This window comes from Pelodiscus sinensis, chromosome 3 (assembly GCF_049634645.1).
Source record: "Pelodiscus sinensis isolate JC-2024 chromosome 3, ASM4963464v1, whole genome shotgun sequence".
Taxonomy (NCBI): Eukaryota; Metazoa; Chordata; order Testudines; family Trionychidae; genus Pelodiscus; species Pelodiscus sinensis.
In genome coordinates, this window is record NC_134713.1 from 145,842,664 (window position 1) to 145,865,909 (window position 23,246).

General features: G+C 47.2%; 1 protein-coding gene across 2 annotated transcripts in view; it reads right to left on the minus strand.

Moving 5' to 3' along the window:
* KCNH1 (potassium voltage-gated channel subfamily H member 1) overlaps positions 1-23,246 on the minus strand; it is a 256,021-nt gene that overhangs the window by 147,372 nt on the left and 85,403 nt on the right. For both annotated transcript variants that reach the window (XM_075925117.1, XM_075925116.1), the window contains one exon: positions 6,600-7,029. In XM_075925117.1, the coding sequence (XP_075781232.1) occupies positions 6,600-7,029 (430 nt within the window). The remainder of the gene's footprint in view (positions 1-6,599; positions 7,030-23,246) is intronic.

A 23,246-nucleotide genomic window follows, 5' to 3' on the forward strand; every position in this document is an offset into this window, starting at 1 on the left:
TCCGAAGTCCGGACGATACCAATACTTACTGGTGTTAGTGGATCAGCTAACAGGATGGGTGGAAGCATATCCCACCAGGACGGCTACAGCATCGAAAGTAGCATGTATCCTACTGCAGGACCTGATACCACGATTTTTGCTGCCAGAGTCAATTGAGTCAGATCAAGGTAGTCATTTTGTGGGGAAGGTAGTGCAAGAAGTAGCCCAAGCCTTAGACATTAAGTGGAAGCTCCATACTCCATGGAGACCAGAGTTCAGGTCAGGTGGAGCGCATGAATAGAGCTTTGAAAACAATGTTAACAAAAATCTGTATTGAAACATTTAAAATGGCCCCAGGCGCTCCCACTGGCTTTAACTCGAATCCGTAGCATACCACATAGAGGGATAAAATTGTCCCCCTTTCAGTTAATGTTTGGAATGCCGCCCAAGGTCTTGCCAGCAGGGTGGAGAGAACAAGTAACTGTTGATTTGGGAAACACTGAACTTAGAGAACACGTTATTGCTTTGCAGTCTGTTTTGTCATCTCTCCACAGGTTTGCAGTGCCGTTCCAGAGCCTACCGCTGGACCCCTCCAATTCATGCCTTCCAGCCAGGGGATCAAGTGCTAGTCCAGAAGTGGAAAAAGGATCCACTCATGGAAAAGTGGGAGGGATCTTACCAAGTACTGCTAACAACCCATACGGCAGTGAAGCTAGCAGATAGCGATAAGTGGACTCATTGTTCGCGAATCAAGAAGTATTTGTCAAAGCAAGACAATTCCTCCCAGGAAGTGGCCACTCCGGAGGCTTGCCACTCCTCGGAACAAGAAGCCGACCATTGGATCAGCACAGTAGGGGAAGGATTAAAATTAACCATTAGTAAAAAGAAAACATGAATCCTAAATTAGGTTTGAGCCTAATATACTGGTCCATCCTTAATTTAGGGAATGCTCTAGAACAAGAGTCCGAGAACGGCATTTTGTTCCTAGCAGAAAACATAGCAAAGTATCTAAATTTGTCTAATTGTTGGGTTTGTGTCCAGGCCAAAGATCAGGGCCACCTTGGGCCCTGGATTCCCCAGCCCTTAACTATAACCACAATAACAGACATAGAGTTTAGGCTACATTCCAACGAAAATAGTACCTGGGCAACGGACCAGTTGGCCCACGAAACTCCATCATGGAAGGTTCAGCCACAGGTAGGTGAGTGGTGCTTTACAAAAAATAAATCACACTCCACCACGCACTTTGTAGGGAATAGCATTTGTAAAAATTACCTCTTAGATGAAGAGGCCTGGCATAACTCCCACACCAACAACCATACCTATTGCACGGAATATAGGGATTTCTACTCCCCTGTAAACTTCGAGAAAATAACAATAAATGAGGAGTACATCCCCATAAATTGCACAGGCTCATACACAAGGGAAAATGCCACTTTATACTATTGCTTGGCAGGTACCACCAAGAAGGAGGTCTGTTTTCTAAATGGTACAAAGACAAAGGGATATAAAGTACATGAGCTCCCCCTTGTCGGGTACTATGTTGAGCTTGCAATTTCAAATCATGCGCAATATGGCCCTTGGCCTGCTGTGGCACACGCGCATATACTCAACTGCCGGCAAACTGGACAGGTGTCTGTTGCCCAGCAATACTCAGACCCCCATTCCTTTTGCTTCCCAGAGAAGCCAATGTACTATACCGTATGTATTCAAGGATCAAGAGGGTTCTTACTGCCTCTGATCTGTCTGCCATTCAGCGGTGGGGGAAAGATGAGTGGCCCGCAGAAAGAATTATAAAGTATTACGGCCCCGCCACCTGGGAGCCTAATGTGGTTGGGAGGGAGCCCACTTACCTGACTAATTGAATAATTCGGCTCCAAGCCGTGGTAGAAATATTCGCTAATCGCACTGCTGATGCCTTAGATCTGGTAGCTAACCAGCTTACTCAATTACGGACTGCCGTCCTCCAAAACCGAATGGGCCTTGATTATCTACTAGCGGCTGAAGGGGGGCTGTGTCAGAAATTTAATTGGACAGACTGTTGATGCAAATAGATGATAATGGTAAACTGATTAAAAATTTAGCAACAGAAATCCGAAGCGTGGCCCACGTCCCGGTTCAAACTTGGAAAGGGTGGGATTTTAGTTGGCTGACTTCCTGGTTACCAAATTTTAGAGGCCTTAGGGAAGCCTTTTTAGTGTTTTGTTTTGATAATGTTGTGCATATTGCCTTGTTTAATACCTTGTATAACAGCTCTTATACGCCGTATTGTGCTGTCCACCATAAATCGCGAAATGATTGTACACTACCAAAGATTAGCAAGAGATGAAATAGAAATGATGTAAGAGAAAGAAAGCATCTTGGAGGGGGGATTTGTAGTAAAAAAGAGGAACTAGCTGTTCAGATCCATTTCTCAAAGACTAGACTGCACATACTACATGAGTCAGGGAAATTTGCTAATTGCTTAAGTAAGCTATACTGGTGGTCGTTACTGAGTGGGTTAAAGTTGAAGTATGCGAACCAATAACACTGTAACACGAAGCTAAGCTAACAAATCAAGACATACCAAGTTAGATAAGGAAGTCAAAGAAAGATGCTTAGACAACGCCCAGTGTCGACTTCGCTTTGCAACTATAGCTCCCGAGTCGACCTTGCTTGCAAACAAGTTGGACTCAGCCTGAAAGTGTGACTCTTCTTGGGGCAGATTGGATTAGCCTCCAGGGGATGAAACTAGCAATTTATGCAACAAGACACATCGCAATTGCAAATGAAGCGGGGATTTAAATCCCCCCCCACTTCAATTGCATAAAAATGCCTGCCGCTTTTTTCCAGCTCGGAGCTTTGCCGGAAAAGAGCACCAGTCTAGACGTGGATCTTTCAGAAAATAAAGCCTTTTCTGAAAGATCCCTTATTCCTTATTTTAAGAGGAATAAGGGATCTTTCGGAAAAGGCTTTATTTTCCGAAAGATCCACATCTAGACTGGCGCTTTTTTCCGGCAAAGCTCCGAGCCGGAAAAAAGCGGCAGACATTTTTATGCAAATGAAGCGGGGGGGATTTAAATCCCCGCTTCATTTGCAATTGCGATGTGTCTAATTTGCATCCCTTTTACGGAAAAGGGATGCAGTCTAGACACAGCCTTGATGTCAGAGCATCTGAAAAAAATTGCAAAGTTCTTTCCTATGGTAAAGTGTTAGGAAACCTATATAACAAATTTTACAGACTGTTCTGGCAGATTTGTGTCAGACAGTAAAGGATGCATTTCCAGCTCTGAATATGAGAATTTAGAGTAAAATCCAGACAGTAGTGAATTGAAAAGTGAGATTACTCACTTAGGGTATGTCTACACTACAAAGTTAGTTTGAACTAACGTCCGTTAGTTCGAACTAACTTTAATAGGTGCTACACTAGCGGTCCGCTAGTTCAAATTTAATTCGAACTAGCGGAGCGCTTAGTTCGAACTAGGTAAACCTCATTTTACGAGGATTAAGCCTAGTTCGAACTACCTAGTTCGAATTAAGGGCTGTGTAGACCCTTAATTCGAACTAGTGGGAGGCTAGCCCTCCCCAGGTTTCCCTGGTGGCCACTCTGGCCAACACCAGGGAAACTCTATGCCCCCCTCCCAGCCCCAGATGCCTTAAAGGGGCACAGGCTGGCTACGGTGCCCATGCCAGGTGCAAGCCTGCCAGCACCCAGCCAGCAGACCCTGCACCTGGCACGGATCAAGCCAGCCACCCGATGTCCCCCAGCCCTCCCCCTCTTCCCGGGACCAGGCTGGCGGCTCCTGGGAGCTTGCCCGGGACCGCAAGAGGCGGGCACCCACCTGGACTAGTGCGGACATCGTGGACCTGGTCCACGATCTCCGCACTAGGCACAGGAAAGTGGCCGGCTTGGGCAGGAGAGCTGCCAGCCTGGCCACCCAGGAGCAGGTGTGCATGAAAATCAAGGGGGTCCACTGAGACCCCCGACCCTGAGCCCTGAGCTTACAATGGCCGTCCTGGGTCAGACCAAAGGTCCATCTAGCCCAGTAGCCTGTCTGCCGACAGCGGCCAACCCTAGGGACCCTGGAGGGGATGGACCGAAGACAGTGACCAAGCCATTTGTCTCGTGCCATCCCTCTCCAGCCTTCCACAAACCTTGGCCAGGGACACCACTCCTACCCCCTGGCTAATAGCACTCCATGGACTCAACCTCCATGACTTGATCTCACGTCCCTTTAAACTCTGTTCTAGTTCTAGCCTTCACAGCCTCCTGCAGCAAGGAGTTCCACGGGTTGACTCTTTGCTTTGTGAAGAAGAACTTTCTGTTACTAGTTTGAAGCCTGCTACCCATTCCTTTCCTTTGGTGTCCTCTAGTCCTTCTTTATGGGAACTAATGAAGAACTTTTCTGTATGCACCCTCTCCACCCAACTCCTGCTTTTAGAGACCTCTATCCTGTCCCCCCTCCGTCTCCTCTTTTCTAAGCTGAAAAGTCCCAGTCTCTTTAGCTTCTCTTCATATGGGACCTGTTCCCAACCCCTGATCATTGTAGTTGCCCTCCCCTCTCCCACCTCCTTTTCCCAGTCTCCCCCCGTTTTGTTCAATAAAGACAGATTCCATTTTTGAACACAATTGTCCTTTATTTTGTACATCAAGAAAAGGGGCTAGGGAAGGGTAAGTGGAAGGAGGTGAGGGAGGAATGGGGCACGAGCCCCTGATGGGGAGGACTGGGCTGGCTCTGCGGGCTTCTGGGGGTGGAAGCTCTCCTGCAGTCCCTCAATTGCCCCCTCTTCCCAGATGGCAGCCTGCGGCAAGTGGAGCCGGGCTGATGGCCGAGTGGTGTGATGTGCCCAGTGTGGGCACTCCGGGCACTCCAAGCCAGGACTGGTTTTCAAGTGGGGCACCCCTGAGAACTGTCTGTCCGGGGTGGGAGTCGGGTCCCTTTAAGCACAGCCCTCGGCTAGCCTGAGACAGCATCTCCACACTCTAAGTCCTCCTCTGATGCCCTGCCGGCACTGCTTCCGGCCATCCTTAAGCCCTGTTCAGGGTCCAATTAATGTGGACATGCTAGTTCGAATTAGCAAAACGCTAATTCGAACTAGTTTTTAGTTCTAGACGCGTTAGTTCGAATTAGCTTAGTTCGAATTAACTAATTCGAACCAAGTTAGTTCGAACTAACTCTGTAGTGTAGACATACCCTTAGTTCCCAATCATGCAAACATTTATACATACAAGTAGTTACATACACGAATAGCCCCATTGGACTTCAATGTGACTATTCACAGCGTAAAGTTCTTCAAATAAATAAATTTTTGCAAGATTAGGGACTTGGTTTCTAAGAATCCTTAGATCAAACAAGAATACATTTTGTTCTTTTACATTTTAGATCTTGCTTCTAATTACTGAGTTATAAAAGCAATACTTTTGAATTTGGAACAAGTATACTAACTTTCCACAAATATCAATTCCTTTCAGCATGCTTTTGTGAATATTTGATGTGAACCCTGTGAATTTCCTAAATAGCCCCATTAAGATGCTGGATTTTATGTAAGAGTTATTAAGTTTACTATCACACACTAAAGGTTTCTTGGTAAGTCAGCTTCAGAACATCATACACAGAGTCAAAGCTCAAGATGCCCAAATATTAAAACAAGTACATTCAATAGATATACATGTTTGGAAGGCTACTTTATATTGCACTGCTCATTACATTATCTATAGCATGTTTGAGGCAACAGCATAACAGTTTTCAGCTTTCGTAGAAATTCCACTATTGCTGCCATTTTGTTTTAAGAAACTAGTTTAAATACTAACATTGGAAAAAGTAATTAGCAGTAAAATGCAAATTATTTTTTACAGCTGAAACTTAAGCATTCATGAAATAAAAGAATTGTGCCTTTCTAGTCTAATTCCCTCACCAGACTCCCAAACACTTAACAGCCCTGGTCCTTTAAACACTGACACACATGTAACGTTCTAGACATTTCAAAGTAACTGCAGTAAACTAGTAGAATCAGAACCAAATGTTTATATTTTTTACTGAGAGGTTTGTTAATGAAAATTAAGCCAAGAATTAAACAAAAATACACGAGTTACTTCAAAATTGACTCCAACTTTCTCCATCTCAGTAAACTAGTTTTTATAATGTCAAATAGCATTTTTTCTGTTAGTATAGATTGGGTAATTTAGCCTAGGAAGAATATCTGGTAAATTAGTTTTGATACACAGAAATTGCATGTTCTAATTGCAGCAGAAATTCAACTATAGTTTGTAACAGAAATACCAGCAGATCTCAAGAAGTGATTATTCCCCTTTATTTGGCACTGGTGAGGCCACATCTGGAGTATTGTATTCAGTTCTGGACATTGGGAAAGGGGCTGGACTTAATGAGAGGTTTCTTCCAGACCTAGGAGTCTATGATTTTAAACACAAGGTTTCCCATCCCTGAATTTCAAATACTATACCAGAAGAGTCATAATAGCCTGCTCTACATTAAATGTAATGACATTTAAATGGTCACAAAAATGAGTTTCAAACATTGGTTAGAAACTTGTAAGATACTGCCTAAGAAGTTATGAAGGTTAACATGCACAGGAAGACTTTATAGGCCATTGTGTATGGTAAAAAAATTGCAGGTACTTACAGCCAATCATCATCATAGCAACCGCAAAGATCTTCTCTCCATCTGTAGTGGGGGCAATGTTCCCAAATCCAACACTGGTGAGACTAGTCATTGTGAAGTACAACGAGGAGATATAAACAGAATCCTTGCTTGGCCCCCCTTCCCATTTCCCCGAACCTGTTGTGTTAAACCGATAAGGCGTTCCTATGGACTCCCCCAGCTGGTAAAGCCAACTTTCAGTTCGGATTGTGTTTGTATCCTCATTGATAACTTCATAATCTCCTATGCTGTACCAAATGCAGGCCAGCCAGTGAGCTGCAAGACCAAACACACACACCAGCAGAACCAAGACTGCAGCTCCATACTCAATGTAATGATCCAACTTGCGAGCCACACGACCGAGCCGAAGAAGTCGGACTACTTTCAGTGAACTGAACAGGCTACTGATTCCCTAAAAGAATAAAGCAGAGCAGGCTATTAGAATTCATCACTACATTATTTAGTGTTTTCTATAAGCAGCATTCATTATCTAGGCATATGAACTTGCCACTGACACCTGCTTATAATGCAACATTATTGTGAAGCATTTAAAGCTTAGTGGCCTGTGTTTTCAGGATGACATGCAAACTTTTCCTTCTGTTTTGATTCACTTTCAGATGCTTTGGGTTTTTTTGAATTTCTCATTTTAGTCATTTTGCAGTACACATAATGCCTGTTAGAGTTGATCAAATATATAGCCATATATATTTAGTCTATATAAAGCATATATGACTAAGGAAGTCTCATTTGCAATCCCAATTTTGTGATTATATTGGCTGTGAATATTTAGATGCTTCTTTGAGGCTAACTAAAAGTATGGCCCAGAAAATGAATACTACAGTCATTATCTGCAGACAGACAGATTTGAGACACCATATATAGTGGAATAAGCTCAGTGTTTGGTGACAAGAGCTGTAGCTTTAGGCAAAAGTTGTTTCAACTGTCAACAGGCCTACTGATTGGAGGGGGGGGGAGAGCAATTGCTCAGGAGCCTGGTGATTCAAAGGGGCTGCAACTCCTGCTCACTGCTACTATCGCAGTGGTGACTAGAGCACTAGACCTTTTAATTTGCTGCTGGAGTGCTGTGCTGTGCACTGCAAGACCCCAAGTGGTGTGCTCCAGATGGTGTTTGGGGTAGGGGGGAAGAAGAGGTGGCGTGGTCCAGGCAGCACTGAGGGCTGGCTACTCTGGCTCTGCCCTTTCCACCCAATGCCCCACTCTTTCCAGGAGGACTTGCCTGACTCAGCTTCAGACCCCTTCAGAAAGATGGGGTAATACTGACTTGACCTCAGATTTGCCACAAAGATTAACTACAAAGGCTAAAAATATTGTCTAGTGATTTTGGATTCCTCAATATTGGGAATGCCAATCACAACATCTTAAAGAAGCCAGATTTTCTGCAAGTGCTGAGAACCCACTCTGAAAATTAGGCTTCTTTAATAAATCTAAATTTGCACCCAAAATATTAAGTTCCCCACCCACCAATTACTAGGAATTTTTGAAAACTTAAGTACATTTTCTTCATGCAGTACATGTGATAAAGCTCCCATTGGACTAGAAGTGTTTTTGAAAAATCACATGTCTAAAGCACTACATAATGTTAAGCCTCATCATTGTTATCCAGATTTACACCAGAGGTTTACAGAAAGAAAATTTAAAAAACCCATAGATCTGATTTACCAGACACAGAAGCTTCCTCTTATTAAAAAAAATATATAAATTAAGTGCTCCAATCAAGTTAAGCTGTTTTAATAAATGTATCTGAAAATGCAAAATTATATAGTTCTGGTTACCAGGCTTTACCAGAAATTGTTCAGTCATGACTACATATAATTTGCCTCAGTGTTTTAGTTTAGATTTGTTTAACATAATGGGAAAAGTTGAGTTAACATAGGATTTACATATGTAATAAGTCATTTGAGGTCTAAAACAATGTATTTTTTATTTTATTTCATTAATCTGTCAGGATTACATTTAGTGATTTTGAAAAAAATTTACAACAGTCACTGCTGGATGCTTTATAAATAATAAAAAGTTGACCTCAAATGCTAATAGTGCTAAAAATTTATGAATCTATAAATAGAATTAGGAAAGAAAGCATAAGGGCATAAAGTCATGTGTTCCATTCATGTTTACTAGTTCTAACCGTGATGCAAAGTTTTAGCTTTCAAAACTGTACACACATACACACACACGCGCACGATTTGGACAGATGGGAAAGCGAGCTTACCTGTTCATTCATGCTATTCTAAGCTCGATTACGGATAGCGTGAATATGATCATTTGCTTGAAATAGAAAGGTTTAAGCACAAGAAGTCATGTAAGGGCTAATGTCCAAAAAGAGAACATGATAGGTGGCCCTGCAGAAATACCTGCAATCCAACAGAGTAGCAAAACCGTGTATATACATATGTGAAAATCAGGGAAGGGCAAATCCAACCACTCATTTGCGAGCCCTGTTCCCTATTCTGAAGTTTTGAGTATGCTGTGATGGACCTGGATGGGTCTGGGCACAGCTGAGGGCATCCACTCAGAGCGAATCGCTCAGACTCGGGGCTCTGTACAGCCCCAGACTGGACACCTTCCCAAATAGGCCACAAACCAGTCCCACAGAGCACTTCAGCTGCCAGCCTGGCCAGCCAGAAGCTTCATGAGCAAAACCGTTCTGACACCCCAGCTCTCTCCGTGCCCCAAACAGCCCTGGGCCTAACACACAGGCGAGGGGTTATAGGACCCAATCTCACCTACCCCGAGCAGGTTCTCCCGGTTCCAAGAAACCAGCCACAGATCCCAATCAATTTCCACTCCGGATCTTACCCACAAGATCACACTAAGCCAATTCTTTAGAATCTAAAATCCAAAGGTTTATTATTAAAAGAAAGAAAAGCATGAGTATAAGGTTGTTAAAGTATCATACATTACATGCATCGAATCTCCCAGTTCTCAATGCAGGCTTGCAGCAGAGATGTTATAACTGCTGGCTTAAAAGTCCTTGGTGTACATCCTATGTCAGGATGGGTCCAGTTCTTCCCAGCTCGTTGATCCCTGTACAGCTGCCTCTGGGATTAAGAATTGAGCTAAGCACCAAGATGGAGGGTGCCACATGGCACTTATATACCTCTCCTGGCATCTTTTTTGCTACAGCAGGTCACCTGGTCAGTGGCCTATCCCTGTGTTCCATGCTGGTAGCCCTTAGGTATCAGTCACATTCCTGATATGGGTATTGGCACCTAGAGTTTCATTGTCTCCTTGCTAATTAGCACAGCCATAGGCTGAGCTTTTTTTGCTCATTGCTCTGCTTCAGACAGAGAATCTTCCAACATCAACACAGAGTACATTATAACTCCACATACAGACATTATACAAGTACATGAATAGCATATACAGGCAGTCCCCGGGTTACGTACAAGATAGGGACTGTAGGTTTGTTCTTAAGTTGAATCTGTATGTAAGTCGGAACTGGCGTCCAGATTCAGCCGCTGCTGAAACTGATCAGTTTCAACCGCGGCTGAATCTGGACGCCAGTTCCTACTTACATACAGATTCAACTTAAGAAACCCAGGCGTCCCCAAGTCAGCTGCTGCTGAAACTGATCAGCGGCTGATTCCAGGAAGCCCGGGGCAGAGCAACTCTGCCTCGGGCTTCCTGTAGTCAGCCCCTGGTCAGTTTCAGCAGTGGCTGACTTGGGGACGCCTGGGCCAGAGCAGCTGGGGTGCTGCTGGTCTGCAGGGAGACGGGGAGCAAAGCCTTGGAGCACGCCCGCAGCGGGACAGCCCAGCGTCTCCCCCCAGCAGACCAGGGAGACGTGGAGCAGCTTTTCTTAGGGGCGGCGGGACTGCAGCGCATCTGGGCGTCCCGCCGCTCCAGTCCTCCGGGGCGAGAAAAGCCCCATTTGTAACTGCAGATCCGACATAAGTCGGATCCACGTAACTCGGGGACTGCCTGTACAGAATCAGTAGAGCATAAATTTTCATTTGACACCTCACATGGCCCCCTTTGTATATATTTTTGGGACAAACACCCCCCATGGGTGCAGCAGTGGTCTGGCTGCTCTCCTTAAAATCCAGTAATGTGACATATGCAGGTTCTGCCCTCCTTGAAATATCATTGCCTCTAATTCTTTCTTTTTTAAATAAAGAAATTAAAAGAAACCACCCATGCAAGTTTAGCACATTAGGCCTGGTCTATACTAGGACTATGTCTAGACTACATCCCTCTTTCAAAAGAGGAATGTAAATTAGGCAGATTATATCTGTGCTTCATTTGCATATTTGAGTCTGAACACTGTTTCCAAAAGGGTATTTCAAAAGTGAAACCGCAGTCTATATGCGGTTCTTTTGAAAAAAACAAACAAACACCGCCCTTTTTCGAAAGAACCTGTACTCCTGAAAATAAATGAGTACAGGTTCTTTTGGGGAAAAAAAGAGGGGGGGGGAGGGGAAGTTTTCAAAAGAATCCATCTAGACGGTGATTTTGCTTTTGAAATACCCTTTTGGAAACAGTGTTCAGACTCAAATATGCAAATGAAAATTCCTCTTTCAAAAGTGGGAAGTAGTCTAGACAGCCTAGGAGTTGAGGTCAAACTTAATCACGTTAGGTTAATTTTCTAAACAATGAATCTACACCACCCATGCACTTTAAGGGTCAATCAAGTCAATTTCAGTACTTGCATGCTGGAGTTAGTTCGAGCTAGGTAGGGTAATTAGGGCAAGTGGAGTTGCAAATGAAGCCCGGGATTTATATATCCCGGGCTTCATTTACATGTTCCCGGGCACCGCCATTTTTTAAATTCCCCGTAGTCCGAACTCCATGCCCGCAGCTACACGCGGCACGGAGTAGGTAGTTTGAATTAAAAATCCTAATTTGAACTACCGTTACTCCTCAGTGCCTTGCTGTGACTGGTCTGGCTAGCACTTACAACTCTGCTGCTCTCCCAGTACACAGGAAAAGCCCCAAGAAAATCTGAATTCATTTCCTGGGTGGTCAATGTGGTGAGCAGACCTCAGAGCTGGCAGTGTACCTGAGCAATACATCTGATCAAGAGTTCCCAGCATCACAAATGAGCACCTGCATGGAGCATGCAGGAGATCCTTCCCTCATTACTATGTGGGGAGAGGAATCAGTTCAGCAGCACGATGAAGCAGAGAAAAAACAGTGCCATCTATGCCATGATCACAGAGGGTATGTTGGAGGAAGGATACACCAAGTAGTGCTACATGAAAATAAAGGTGTTCAGGCAGGCATACCAGAAGACAAAAGAGGCAAATGGTCTGGGTCAGTGCTGCAAACATGCTGCTTTTATAAGCAGCTGCTTAAGAGTCTGTTGAGGAACCCAAATAAACTGCCACCAAACTGAGTCCAGCTGCTCCCTTTAGATCTCTGTGGTGTATCTGCTGCATAGTGGGTACTTAAAAGCAGGACTGTCCTTGTATATAGCACATTGCTGTTTTCTAGGGACAGACCTTCCTTTATGCTAAGAGATTAGGTTTTACGCCTGTGAAGTCTGGCCTTCACTTTTCATTACAACAGGTACAACAGGGGGCCTGCTGCACACTCCAGTGGGTCCAGCTCCTCCAGCTGTTTGGCTGTCAGAGATCTGAAGGTGAAAATGTATTAGGGTGGACATGTTCAATGAGGAAACGCAATCCACTCACTAGGGTAGGACACAGTTAAGCGAGGAAAACTGCTGCGGCAGATATGAGTAGAGGACAGGAGAGAGTGTGCAGGGAACACCAAGTGAAGACACAGGAGAACATCTTGACAGTCATGGCAGAGCTGGTGACGTTCATGGTGGGCTCGCAGGAGAGCCAGATGCACAGGCATCCCTTCTGGACCCCATTCCTTCCTCACCAAGTTCCATAGCTGCCTATCCCTCGGGCCCTAGAATGTGGGGAGGGAGGAGAGAAGTGGAGGACGGTCTCACACTCAACCCCCAGAGCTGTGTCCTCATTGTGTTAGCAAAAAAAGGACCCTCCTCCTAGAACCCAGGGTGGTGTGTGGAAATAAAGCTATTAGCTCAAAGCATGGTGCAGAGCTGTTTGGTATTTGATGAGTTACTCCTTTAGTCTTGAGTTTGTCACAGGGACAGAAATAGATGTGAAATCTTCTGTACAGGGGAACAGACAGCAAAACAAACATTAGAGGGGAGTTAACCTTTCCCTATGCTATCCAAAACTAAAAAAAATGTTTGGCTAGAGTTTCCCCTACAATATGTACCAGTTCCGACTTACATACAAATTCAACTTAAGAACAAACCTACAGTCCCTATCTTGTACGTAACCTGGGGACTGCCTGTAATTTATGACCCATGGTTTTTAGGCCAAGAAGAATTAGTGAAAAAAAGATTATTTTTGAAATGCTGCTTGTCTGGTGTATGCACACCCCATCTCTTGGAGGAAGGATACCCAGGGGTGTGGACACTGATTGGCCACCTGCTGAATAGCCAGCAATCTCTTTTTGTCTATGGAAACCCATCCTCAGTCTAGGGTAGTACAGCTCAGTAGCTAAAGTCAATAGGGTAGCCATTAGATCAGGGCAGTACAACCTAACAGCCAGAGTCCATAAGGGTAGCCCTTGGTACAGGGCAGCACAGCCTAATAGCTAGTCAAGGAGGCACGGCCCTCGGTTCAGGGCAGCACAGCCTAATGGTTAGCGCCAATGAGGAGTGGGGGTGACAGCCCTGGTAGGAGGACCCAGGCCCACCCTACTCCATCAGGTCCCAAAACATCACCTGGGTGGAAGATACTGCTCCAACACCCTCCCTGGGTCCCTTCCTACCACCGCCGGTGCAGGTCCATTCCAGGTGGTCTCTGGATCCTTCATTTCCCCTGCAGCCACCTCTCCCCAGGGCTTCTCCAGTGCTGGTAGCTCACGGTGGTCTCCTAGGTCTTTGGCTGAGATAGCTGTGGCACTCCTGCTGGAGAGCCTTCACCTCCAATGACCAGCCCAGACTGAGCTATGCTACTGTCTTTTATGCTGCCCCAGCATTTGGAGCATGCCCAGTCTGGGTGAAGGGGAGGGACTTCCTCCGCCCACAGGGTTTTAACTCTACCAGATTGAGTGTGGGGCATCCTCACCCCATCACACAGCCAAAACAACTTTTTGGAAGTCATATGCCACAAATTAAAACTACTCACTAAGTACTCTAAACATGAGCACCTGTTTCCCAGTTGTGCATCACTGCTTCGTATAGTGCATGTTTTGGTCTCATTTTCCTCCCCTTTTTTCAGTTGTGTCACATACTGGTACCTCACGCCACACGCACACACCCCCTTCTCATGAAAGCACAGATTAATCTTGGATTGATGCAGAAGACTGGGATTCTAGCCCTGGCTTTGCAGCAGATTGCTTGCAAGACCTGGGGTGAGTGACACAAGGTTCCATGTCTTGATTTCGCCATCTGTAAAATAGGGTAACAAGTCATCCCTAGCTCACATGGGCAAAGGGAGAGTTAATGCAGTTTGCTGTTAATTTGTATGGGAGAGGCATATTTTGTCTTCCATAATTAAGCTCACACAGGTGTGAAATCACTGAAGAACAGGGCAGAAAAAAGTGACATTTTATGTAAATAATTTTAAATCACATTTTTACACACCATGGCTGTGTATAGACTGGCAAGTTTTTCCGCAAAATTATCTGCTTTTGCGGAAAAACTTGCCAGCTGTCTACACTGGCCGCTTGAATTTCCACAAGAACACTGACGATCTCATGTAAGATCGTCAGTGTTTTCTGCGGAAATACTGTGCTGCTCCCGTTCGGGCAAAAGCCCTCTTGCGCAAATCATTTGCGCAAGAGGGCCAGTGTAAACAGCACAGTACTGTTTTGCGCAAAAAAGCCCCGATTGCGAAAATGGTGATCGGGGCTTTTTTGCAGAAAAGCGCATCTAGATTGGCCATGGACGCTTTTCCGCAAAAAGTGCTTTTGCGGAAAAGCGTCCTGCCAATCTAGACGCTCTTTTCCGAAAATGCTTTTAACGGAAAATGTTTCCGTTAAAAGCATTTCCGGAAAATCATGCCAGTGTAGACGTAACCAATAGTTAAAACTAGAACATACCGTATACTCCGGCGTACAAGACGACCTCTGATGTTAAAAAACATCCCTCAAAAATCGGGGGTCGTCTTGTACGCCGGGTATACATCCAGGTGCGCCTGGGATGCCCCGCCGCCGGAGCCCCTCTGCGGCTTTGAAAGCCTCGGGGGAAGCCGGCGGCCGGGCATCCCAGGTGCGCCTGGGCTGCTCCCCCGCCGGAGCCCCTCCACGGCTTTGAAAGCCTCGGGGGAAGCCGACGGGGGGCATTCAAAGGCTTTCAAAGCCGCGGAGGGGCTCCGGCGGGGGAGCAGCCCAGGCGCGCCTGGGATGCCCCCCCGCCGGCTTCCCCCGAGGCTTTCAAAGCTGCTGCGGCTTTGCTCCCGGTGCCTCTGGTCTGCTTGGGACCATCTCCAGCAGACCAGGGATACCGGGAGCAAAGGAGGCGGAGGGGCGCTGGGGTATAAGATGAAACCCTATCTTTTAATTAAAAAGATAGGGGGTCGTCTTATACGCCCAGTCGCCCTATACGCCGGAAAATACGGTACTTTATAATTCCCTCAGGGCATAATGGAGTAGTTTGAGGGAAGCATGGAAATATTTTTCTAATATCTCTTGGAGCCTTCACTGAGGATGGCAGGTGCAGGTCAGATTCATTCCATTACATTCTTGGTCCTCTTCATGCATAAAATGCAGGAATATGCTTCCCCTATATTCTAAACCCTGTAGTTGGGGACCATGTGTTAACCACAGGGAGAGGACAGCATTCTTTTGAAAGAGGGCTCATTGTTAGCCTAATTCTGCTCCCCTTGATTTCAACTGGCCAAAGCACCACTCCTGAAAATCCTGCCTTTCATGCTTAAGGGGTAAGGGAAGGTTTGTGGCAAGGATGAAGTTTAATATAAGTGGAATAAGACACGGAGGCCAAAGAATCAACCATTATAGGGATTGGGAAGAAGCTAGACACGAAATAAAGGAGTCATTTGTGCAAAATCGCAGAGGAGAAAACCAAATTCCCCACTGGTATAAGTGCGGCAATAGCCACTGAAGCCAATCTTGACCCATTTATTTGAGTGTGGTGCTAAAGTCAGTTTCACCACTACATGCTCTAGACCAGTGGTTCCCAATCTGGTCCGCAGACTGACAGTGGGCCATGAACTCCTGCCTGGCTATGCCACCAGCTGCAGCAGCGGGCAATCGCATGCGCTGTGGCTGGAGCCAGGGCTGCAATGAGGCTGCTCCTACTGGGGCAGTCTCGCTGTGGTTCTAGTTCCAGTTCCGGCGGCCGCATCATGGGCAGTTGCAGTGCTTGGCAAGAGCCCGGCTGCCACAGTGCTCAGCAGGGGCCCGGCAAGTTGCAGGCTCCCAGCAGCCCTCCGGCCGGGCAGGAAAACACTCTGAGCTCAGTGGCTAGGTAAGAAGGGTGGGGCAGGCACAGGGGCTCTGAGGGTGGGGCTAGTGCTTGGGGCCTTTGGGGTGGGGGGCTCACACTGGAGGGGCACTGGCTCTGGGGGCAGGGCTAGTAGTGAGGGCTTGGAGGGCAGTGCTAGCACTGGGGACAGGGTACTGACAGGGGAGGGAAGGTCCTGGGGGGGATTGGTTGCAGTGGGCCTCTGGAAACAGGAGGCTGGCACTGAAGTGTTTGGGGCAGCAGGGCAGGTGCTAGGGGACTCTGAAGGCAAGAGGCTGGCACTGGGGGGAGTTGGGTGCAAGGGAGTTGGGATCATTGGCTGGCTGGGGGGATAGTGGAGGGATGAGAGGCTCTAGTGGTTAGAGCTGGCACTGGGGACTCTGGGGGGGGGGCGGTCAGAGCTTTTTATACCATGGCCCAGCAAACCCATTCATAAACTTTTGGTGGACTGGTTACATTATTTGCATATTTGAATATTCATTATTTTCATAATAAACATACAAATATGCAAATAAAATGTTACCCGTCTGCAAGAAATTTGGGAATGGGTTTGCCAGTCCCCGGGATTAAAAAGATTGAGAACTACTGCACTACACAGCTGAAGTGTCCTGATCACCCTGACTACATAGTGCCATGATTAGAATGGTTCACTTTGTCAATTTTTACTTTCCGATTTTCCGTAAATTATTGAACCTGGCCTTTCCTACAGATCACACTGTTTTGAAGCCATATTATGAGAGATCATTATGCTCACAACCTGTAATTAAAACCTAAGCCTTCTTGTTCCTGCTCAGGCTTTCAGTAAGGGAACACCTGGAGATCTCAGCTCCATTAATCTTGTTTTGGTGTGAGCTCTGATATTCTCATTTTCCAACATCCAGATAGAAAATAATTACCAACCATACCCATGAAACAGAAGTCAAAAAAAGATCGAGAAAACAAACAGAAAACAATGGAAAGTAAATGTAGAGATAGGTTTAAAACTGGAGAAAGGCTAATATGCCCAGGAAAAGATACACATTGTTTTAGTACATTGATCATGAAGTGAAACGAAGACAAAGGAACTTTGTCAGTATACTAATATTTCATTAATCATTGTAATTTCGGGGTGAGTGTCAAATTAAGAAATCATCTTGAATTAATGGATCCATTGACCTTTGTTTCCATGATACTGATATAAAATAAGGCAACTCCAGAATCTTTTCCCCTATTTTGAAAGAAAAATGACCAATTCATATATGGAGGCAAAACTACTTTTGCCATCTACCACTAGTCCATTTGAAATTCTAATCTGATCCCTGATATGAAATAGCTAACAAAGCAATCAACCATTTAGCTACTCAATTAAATACTCTTTGCCAGCTTATCTGACTTACTGCCTCAGATCAATAGATACATTTAAACTGAAGAAAACAGGGCAACTGATTCCAGTTGCCTAGAACATTTCTCTTTCTAAGCAAATTAAGTATCACTACAGCAGCAGTTTTCTCAAGTCATACAAAATTTAATAAGCTCAATTAGCTCTTCTCCTCTCACAATGGTTATCACCATCACTGAAGATGTAATTTGATATATTAATTTTTTAACTTTATATAGACAGAATAACCGCTACTCATTCTTCTGTAGTCTGATAAATCACATGTCATGTTTTGCCAAGACCTGAGAAAGTGGCCTTGCACCCAGTATATAAATTACACCACTACTTATCTGTGACTTGGAGATAAATTCTACCCAGGCCAGCACAACAAGAGAAAGGAGGAGATGCTGGCAGACAGACACTGCTGCAGTTATCTCACCAGCCAGGAGTCCATCGAGCAATGCCCAATAGAATAGGGCATATTTTGTTGCTGTGCTAATAAGGAACAGTGTGTACTACCAGCTAATGTGTATTTGCTGATTGCAGCTGAATAAGTCCTCTTGCCAACCAAGTGCATCCACTGGGAAATGAACTGCAAAGACTGACATATTCACCAATATTGTCTCCTACTGCTCTGAGAAGTGACCCTTTTCTATTGATTAGAGTGGAGTGGGGAAAGGATTCCTCTAAGTTCTTCCCAGTTTAACAGAAGGCAAAACCTAGCCCAGTGGCTGAGCTGTATAATAGCTTCTATGTCACAATTCTCTCTTCATCTGCAATTTGGTTACTTAATACTGGATGCACTGATTTCAGTGGGAGCAGAATCAGACCCTAAATGAAAATAAAAGCTAAAGCCTCAGCTTTAACAAATTAGCTGGTTCTGCCTTTTAAGCACTTACACAGCAAGGCTGTGTCTAGACTGGCCAGTTTTTCAGCAAAAACTTGCCAGCTTTCTACACTGGCTGCTTGAATTTCCACAACACTGACTTCCAACTGTCTGAAATCAGTGCTTCTTGCGGAAATACTATGCTGCTCCCGTTCGGGCAAAAGTCCTTTTGCGCATTGCGCATTGCGAAAATGGGGATCAGGGCTTTTTTGCGGAAAAGCACGTCTAGATTGGCACGGACGCTTTTCCGCAAAAGCACTTTTTGCGGAAAAGCGACCGTGCCAATCTAGACGCTCTTTTCCGCAAATGCTTTCAACGGAAAACTTTTCTGTTAAAAGCATTTACGGAAAATCATGCCCGTCTAGAGCCCAACTGCTCCTGCAGGATGCCAGCTAGCAGCATTTAAGACAAAAAACAGATTCCTTTGACATGTGATTTTGTCATTAAAATCAATGCAGTCATGAAGTAGAACATTTTCAGTTGCTCAGAATCACAAGTAATGTCATTAGTGCAATAAGAATAAAATCCACAGACCAAATTCTGTTCTCAGGTACTAAAATTTTTTCAATTAAATCAAAATACAGGCAGTCCCCGACTTACGCGGATCCGACTTACATCAGATCTGCACTTACGAACGGGGCTTTTCTCGCCCCAGAGCTCACGGGCGGTGGGTCGCCACCCGTGTCCTCCGGGGCGAGAAAAGCTTCTCCCGGTCTCCCTGGTCTGCTGGGGGGTGTCCAGCAAAGCCGCTGGACCTCCCCCCCCCAGCACACCAGGGACACCCGAGCAAAGCCGCCCAGGCGGCGGGAGTCCCGCTGCCTGGGCGGCTTTGCTCGTTTGCCCCGGAGCAAAGCCGCCCAGGCAGCGGGACTCCCGCCGCCTGGGCGGCTTTGCTCCTGTCCCCCTGGTCTGCTGGGGGGGATCCAGCAAAGCCGCTGGACCCCCCCCCCCAGCAGACCAGGAACACCCAAGCAAAGCCGCCGCCTGGGCGGCTTTGCTCCCGGGCAAACGAGCAAAGCCACCCAGGCGGCAGCTTTGCTCTGGTGTCCCTGGTCTGCTGGGGGGGTCCAGCGGCTTTGCTGGACCCCCCCAGCAGACCAGGGGGACAGAAGCAAAGCCTTGGAGCACGCCCACAGCGGGACAGCCCGGGCGCGCCTGGGCTGTCCCACTGCGGGCGTGCTCCGCGGCTTTGCTCTCCGTCTCCCTGGTCTGCAGGGAGACGGGGAGCAAAGCCTTGGAGCACGCCCGCAGCGGGACAGCCCAAGCGCGCTTGGGCTTTCCCGCTGCGGGCGTGCTCCAAGGCTTTGCTCCTGTCCCCCTAGTCTGCTGGGGGTGGGGGTGCAGCTAGTGCCCCCCCCCCAGCAGACCAGGCTTTTCTTGCCTACCCCTGGGGTAGAGCGGCTGGGGGCTGCCGGGTTGGTCCCGCAGTGCCGCTCTGGACCAACCCGGCAGCACCCCAGCTGCTCTGCCCCAGGCGTCCTGCTTCATCCACTGCTGGTCAGTTTCAGCAGCGGCTGAATCAGGACGCCTGGGGCAGAGCAGCTGGGGTGCTGCTGGGTTGCTCCAGTAGCGCTGAGGAGCCGCTACTGGAGCAACCCAGCAGCACCCCAGCTCTCTGCCCCAGGCGTCCCCAAGTCAGCCACTGCTGAAACTGACCAGCGGCTGACTACAGGAAGCCCGAGGCAGAGTTGCTCTGCCCCAGGCTTCCTGAAATCAGCCGCTGATCAGTTTCAGCAGCAGCTGACTTGGGGACGCCTGGGGTTCTTAAGTTGAATCTGTATGTAAGTCAGAACTGGCATCCAGATTCAGCCGCAGTTGAAACTGATCAGTTTCAGCAGCGGCTGACGCCAGTTCCGACTTACATACAGATTCAACTTAAGAACAAACCTACAGTCCCTATCTTGTACGTAACCTGGGGACTGCCTCTAGCCAAAAAATGAACCTGCAACAAAAATAATCAAATTAGCTCAGTGAGAAAGTCCTTGTCATAAGGCTCCATCCAGCCCAGCCTCAATCTTAAATTCAGATTACAGCTACAGCTGACAAGGTTATTTCAAACTCTGCTACACACAATTAAACCTTAAAGCTGCAATAACCTTAAAGCTGCAATAACCACAATAGCAACCATAATCTATAAAGTCCTAAACCTGTATCGATAGTAGTTCTGAGGGCAAATTGGTTGTTCTATTAGATTCAGTGACTGTGGGAGACATACCTGAGACTGGGGAGGGGAGGGGAGAGTGTATGCTAGTATCATGATTTATTCATATTATATATTAGTTGTTTGTCAGGTGTGTATGATTCCATTTGCTAGGAGATTTTTACACTCAGAACTTTAAAGGAGGGTAACTCCTGTGATTTCCCTATGTACATAAGCCACCTTTGCTAACCTGTAAATTGAAGTGATGTCCTTACAGAATGGCTATGACATGCCTAATTCAAATGAGAGTTGGTCAATTATACAGCCATATTACTATACAACTTACAGTTGATTAATAAAGGGTTACCAGTAGCTTGTAGAAACAGACTGAATGGCAATCATATCATAAGACCTATTCTTGAAGCTGTTAGTCAGTGAGTATCTACCTACCTTAGGTCTGAGTAAAACCCTTTAAGATATGAGTTGATAACAGGTTCAAGAGAAAATATGTAAATATGAAGCAACTCTCCTCTAATGCAACCTGATGGAAATTCCAGCAGAGCCCGTTAGAATGATCAGCTTATCTTGGGTTATATCTGATGGTTTCCCTTGGGTTATGCTGGAGGCTCAGCTAGAACATGGGCTTGGGAGAGGTAAGTCAGATGAAAGAAAGTTTGAACCAAAATTCCAATAAAGTACCTTAAAGCCAACAAGAATTCAGCCTGGTAAAAACATATATTCTAGAGAGTGGGAAAAAAATCCCCATGTGACGGGGCTAGCCTGCCCCATACTGAACAGGGGGGAGGAGGGCTTGTCTATTGGGTAGAATATGCCCTTCCCCCACAGCCCTGCTGGGCATGCTCGCAGTGCAGCCTCAGTATAAAAGGCTGCCGGGCTACTCAGTTGGGGCAGACCTCTGGGGAGGAAGGAGTTGTGGCTCAAACTGCAGAGCCACAGCTGGACCTGCTGCTGGAACTAGAGCCGTTGGGACTGCTGCCGCTACCGTCCCCGGTTTGAGCACGTCCACAATGCCAACTCTGGGGGGCTGCCTGCCCCGCCGCAGTGGACAACCCCTTCGCTGCTGCCACAGACATGGGATCTGCTGACATTGCCGCTGCTACCGCCAGCCCAGCGTTTCCAGGTGGGGTCTCTGTCGGTCACAGGGCTGGGGTAGGAAGCAACCCAGGGCAAGGGGCCGGGAACTCCCTAGTGGGCTTGGTGTGTTTTGGGGAGAACCCCCTGCCAAGCCAGTGGTGGGAACCACCCACCACTACTAGAGCCCTGGGTTGGGGTCTGGTGGAAAGGGAGGGCCTGGACCCTCCCTACCCCATCCCCTCAGGGCACAGACTAGACCTCAGGGCCTGCTTTAACCTCATGGAGGAGAGGGTGGGGCTGGGGACCCCGCCATGACCCACTTTGTACTTTTTAGTGGGCCCAGCAAGGCTGACAACCACTGAAGGCCCCCAGGCAAGTGGGTGGGGGCAGCTCCATGCCCCAGAAGAGGCAGGGTCTTGGGCAGAAGGGGCAGGGCCAGAGACAGCCTGGTAGCTCAGTGCTGCTCCTGGGAACATAGTGCTGGGGCCCCACCATCACCACCTTGGTGCCACACTCCTGTGGCGACTTAAAGGGCTTGGGGCTCCAGCGCTGGAGGTGATTGATGGTTGGGCTGTGCTCATGCAGGTTTGACTCCCTTACTATTTCACTAGAAGGGTGGTGAAGCACTGGAATGGGTTCCCTAGGGAGGGGGTGGAATCTCCATCCCTAGAGGGTTTTAAGCCCTGACTTGACACAGCCCTGGCTGGGTTGATTTAGCTGGGGTTGGTCCTGTGTTGGTTGGTCCCAAGGACTCTTGCAACCCTGTGATTCTATGTTTCTGCGATTCTATAGGTGGTGAAGGCCATCAACACCATCCTGCTGCGGAGGGTCATCCCCCTGGGCACCGTGGACTCCAGTCACTGATTTTGCTGCCATGGACTTCCCCAACTGCGGGGTGGAGGACCATTGATGGCATCCCCATCCTGGCCCCCAACCATGGGTCCTCCAATTATATCAATAGGAAGGGGCACTTTTCAATCACGCTACAGGCCCTTTTGGACCCCTGGGGCTGGTTCACAGACATTTACGTGGGGTGGTTGGGGAAAGCGCATGATGCCCACATCTTCAGGAATGCAAGCCTCTTCCAAAGGATGCACGCTGGCACCTTTTTCCCTGTCCACACCATCAGGGTCAGGGAAGTGGAAATGCCCATGTTTATCCTGGCAATACAGCCTACCCTTTGCTCCCCTGGCTGATGAAGCCCTAGACAGGCAGCCTGGACCCCACTAAAGAGACCTTCAACACCAGGCTCAGCAGGTGCTGCATAGTGGTGGAGGGTGCCTTTGGCTACCCCAAGGAGAGGTTCCGGAGTCTCCTCACCCACCTAGACACTGGTGACTGGAACATCCCCCAGGTGGTGGCGGCCTGCTATGTGCTCCACAATATATGTGAGAGCACAAGGGAAATTTCTTGCCAGGATGGGGGGCAGATACTGAGAGGCTCATCCTTGAGGGAGAGTTTTTGTCTGCAAACACAACTGTAATTTTTATTTGGGGAATATACAACAGGGGAGGGACTGGGAAAAAACCTAGGAGGGGAAGGAGGAACTCAGGAATGGGGTTGGAACTGGCATCTGGCTTGGGTACCTTGGGACACTTTGGCTGCCTAGGAGATCCCACTGCCATGTTTTTGTGGCCCCTGGGGGGCTAGGAGGAGAAGCTGCAAGGGTGGGTGCTGAGAGTTGGATGGTATGTCCTGGGAGTCGGTCTGGGAGT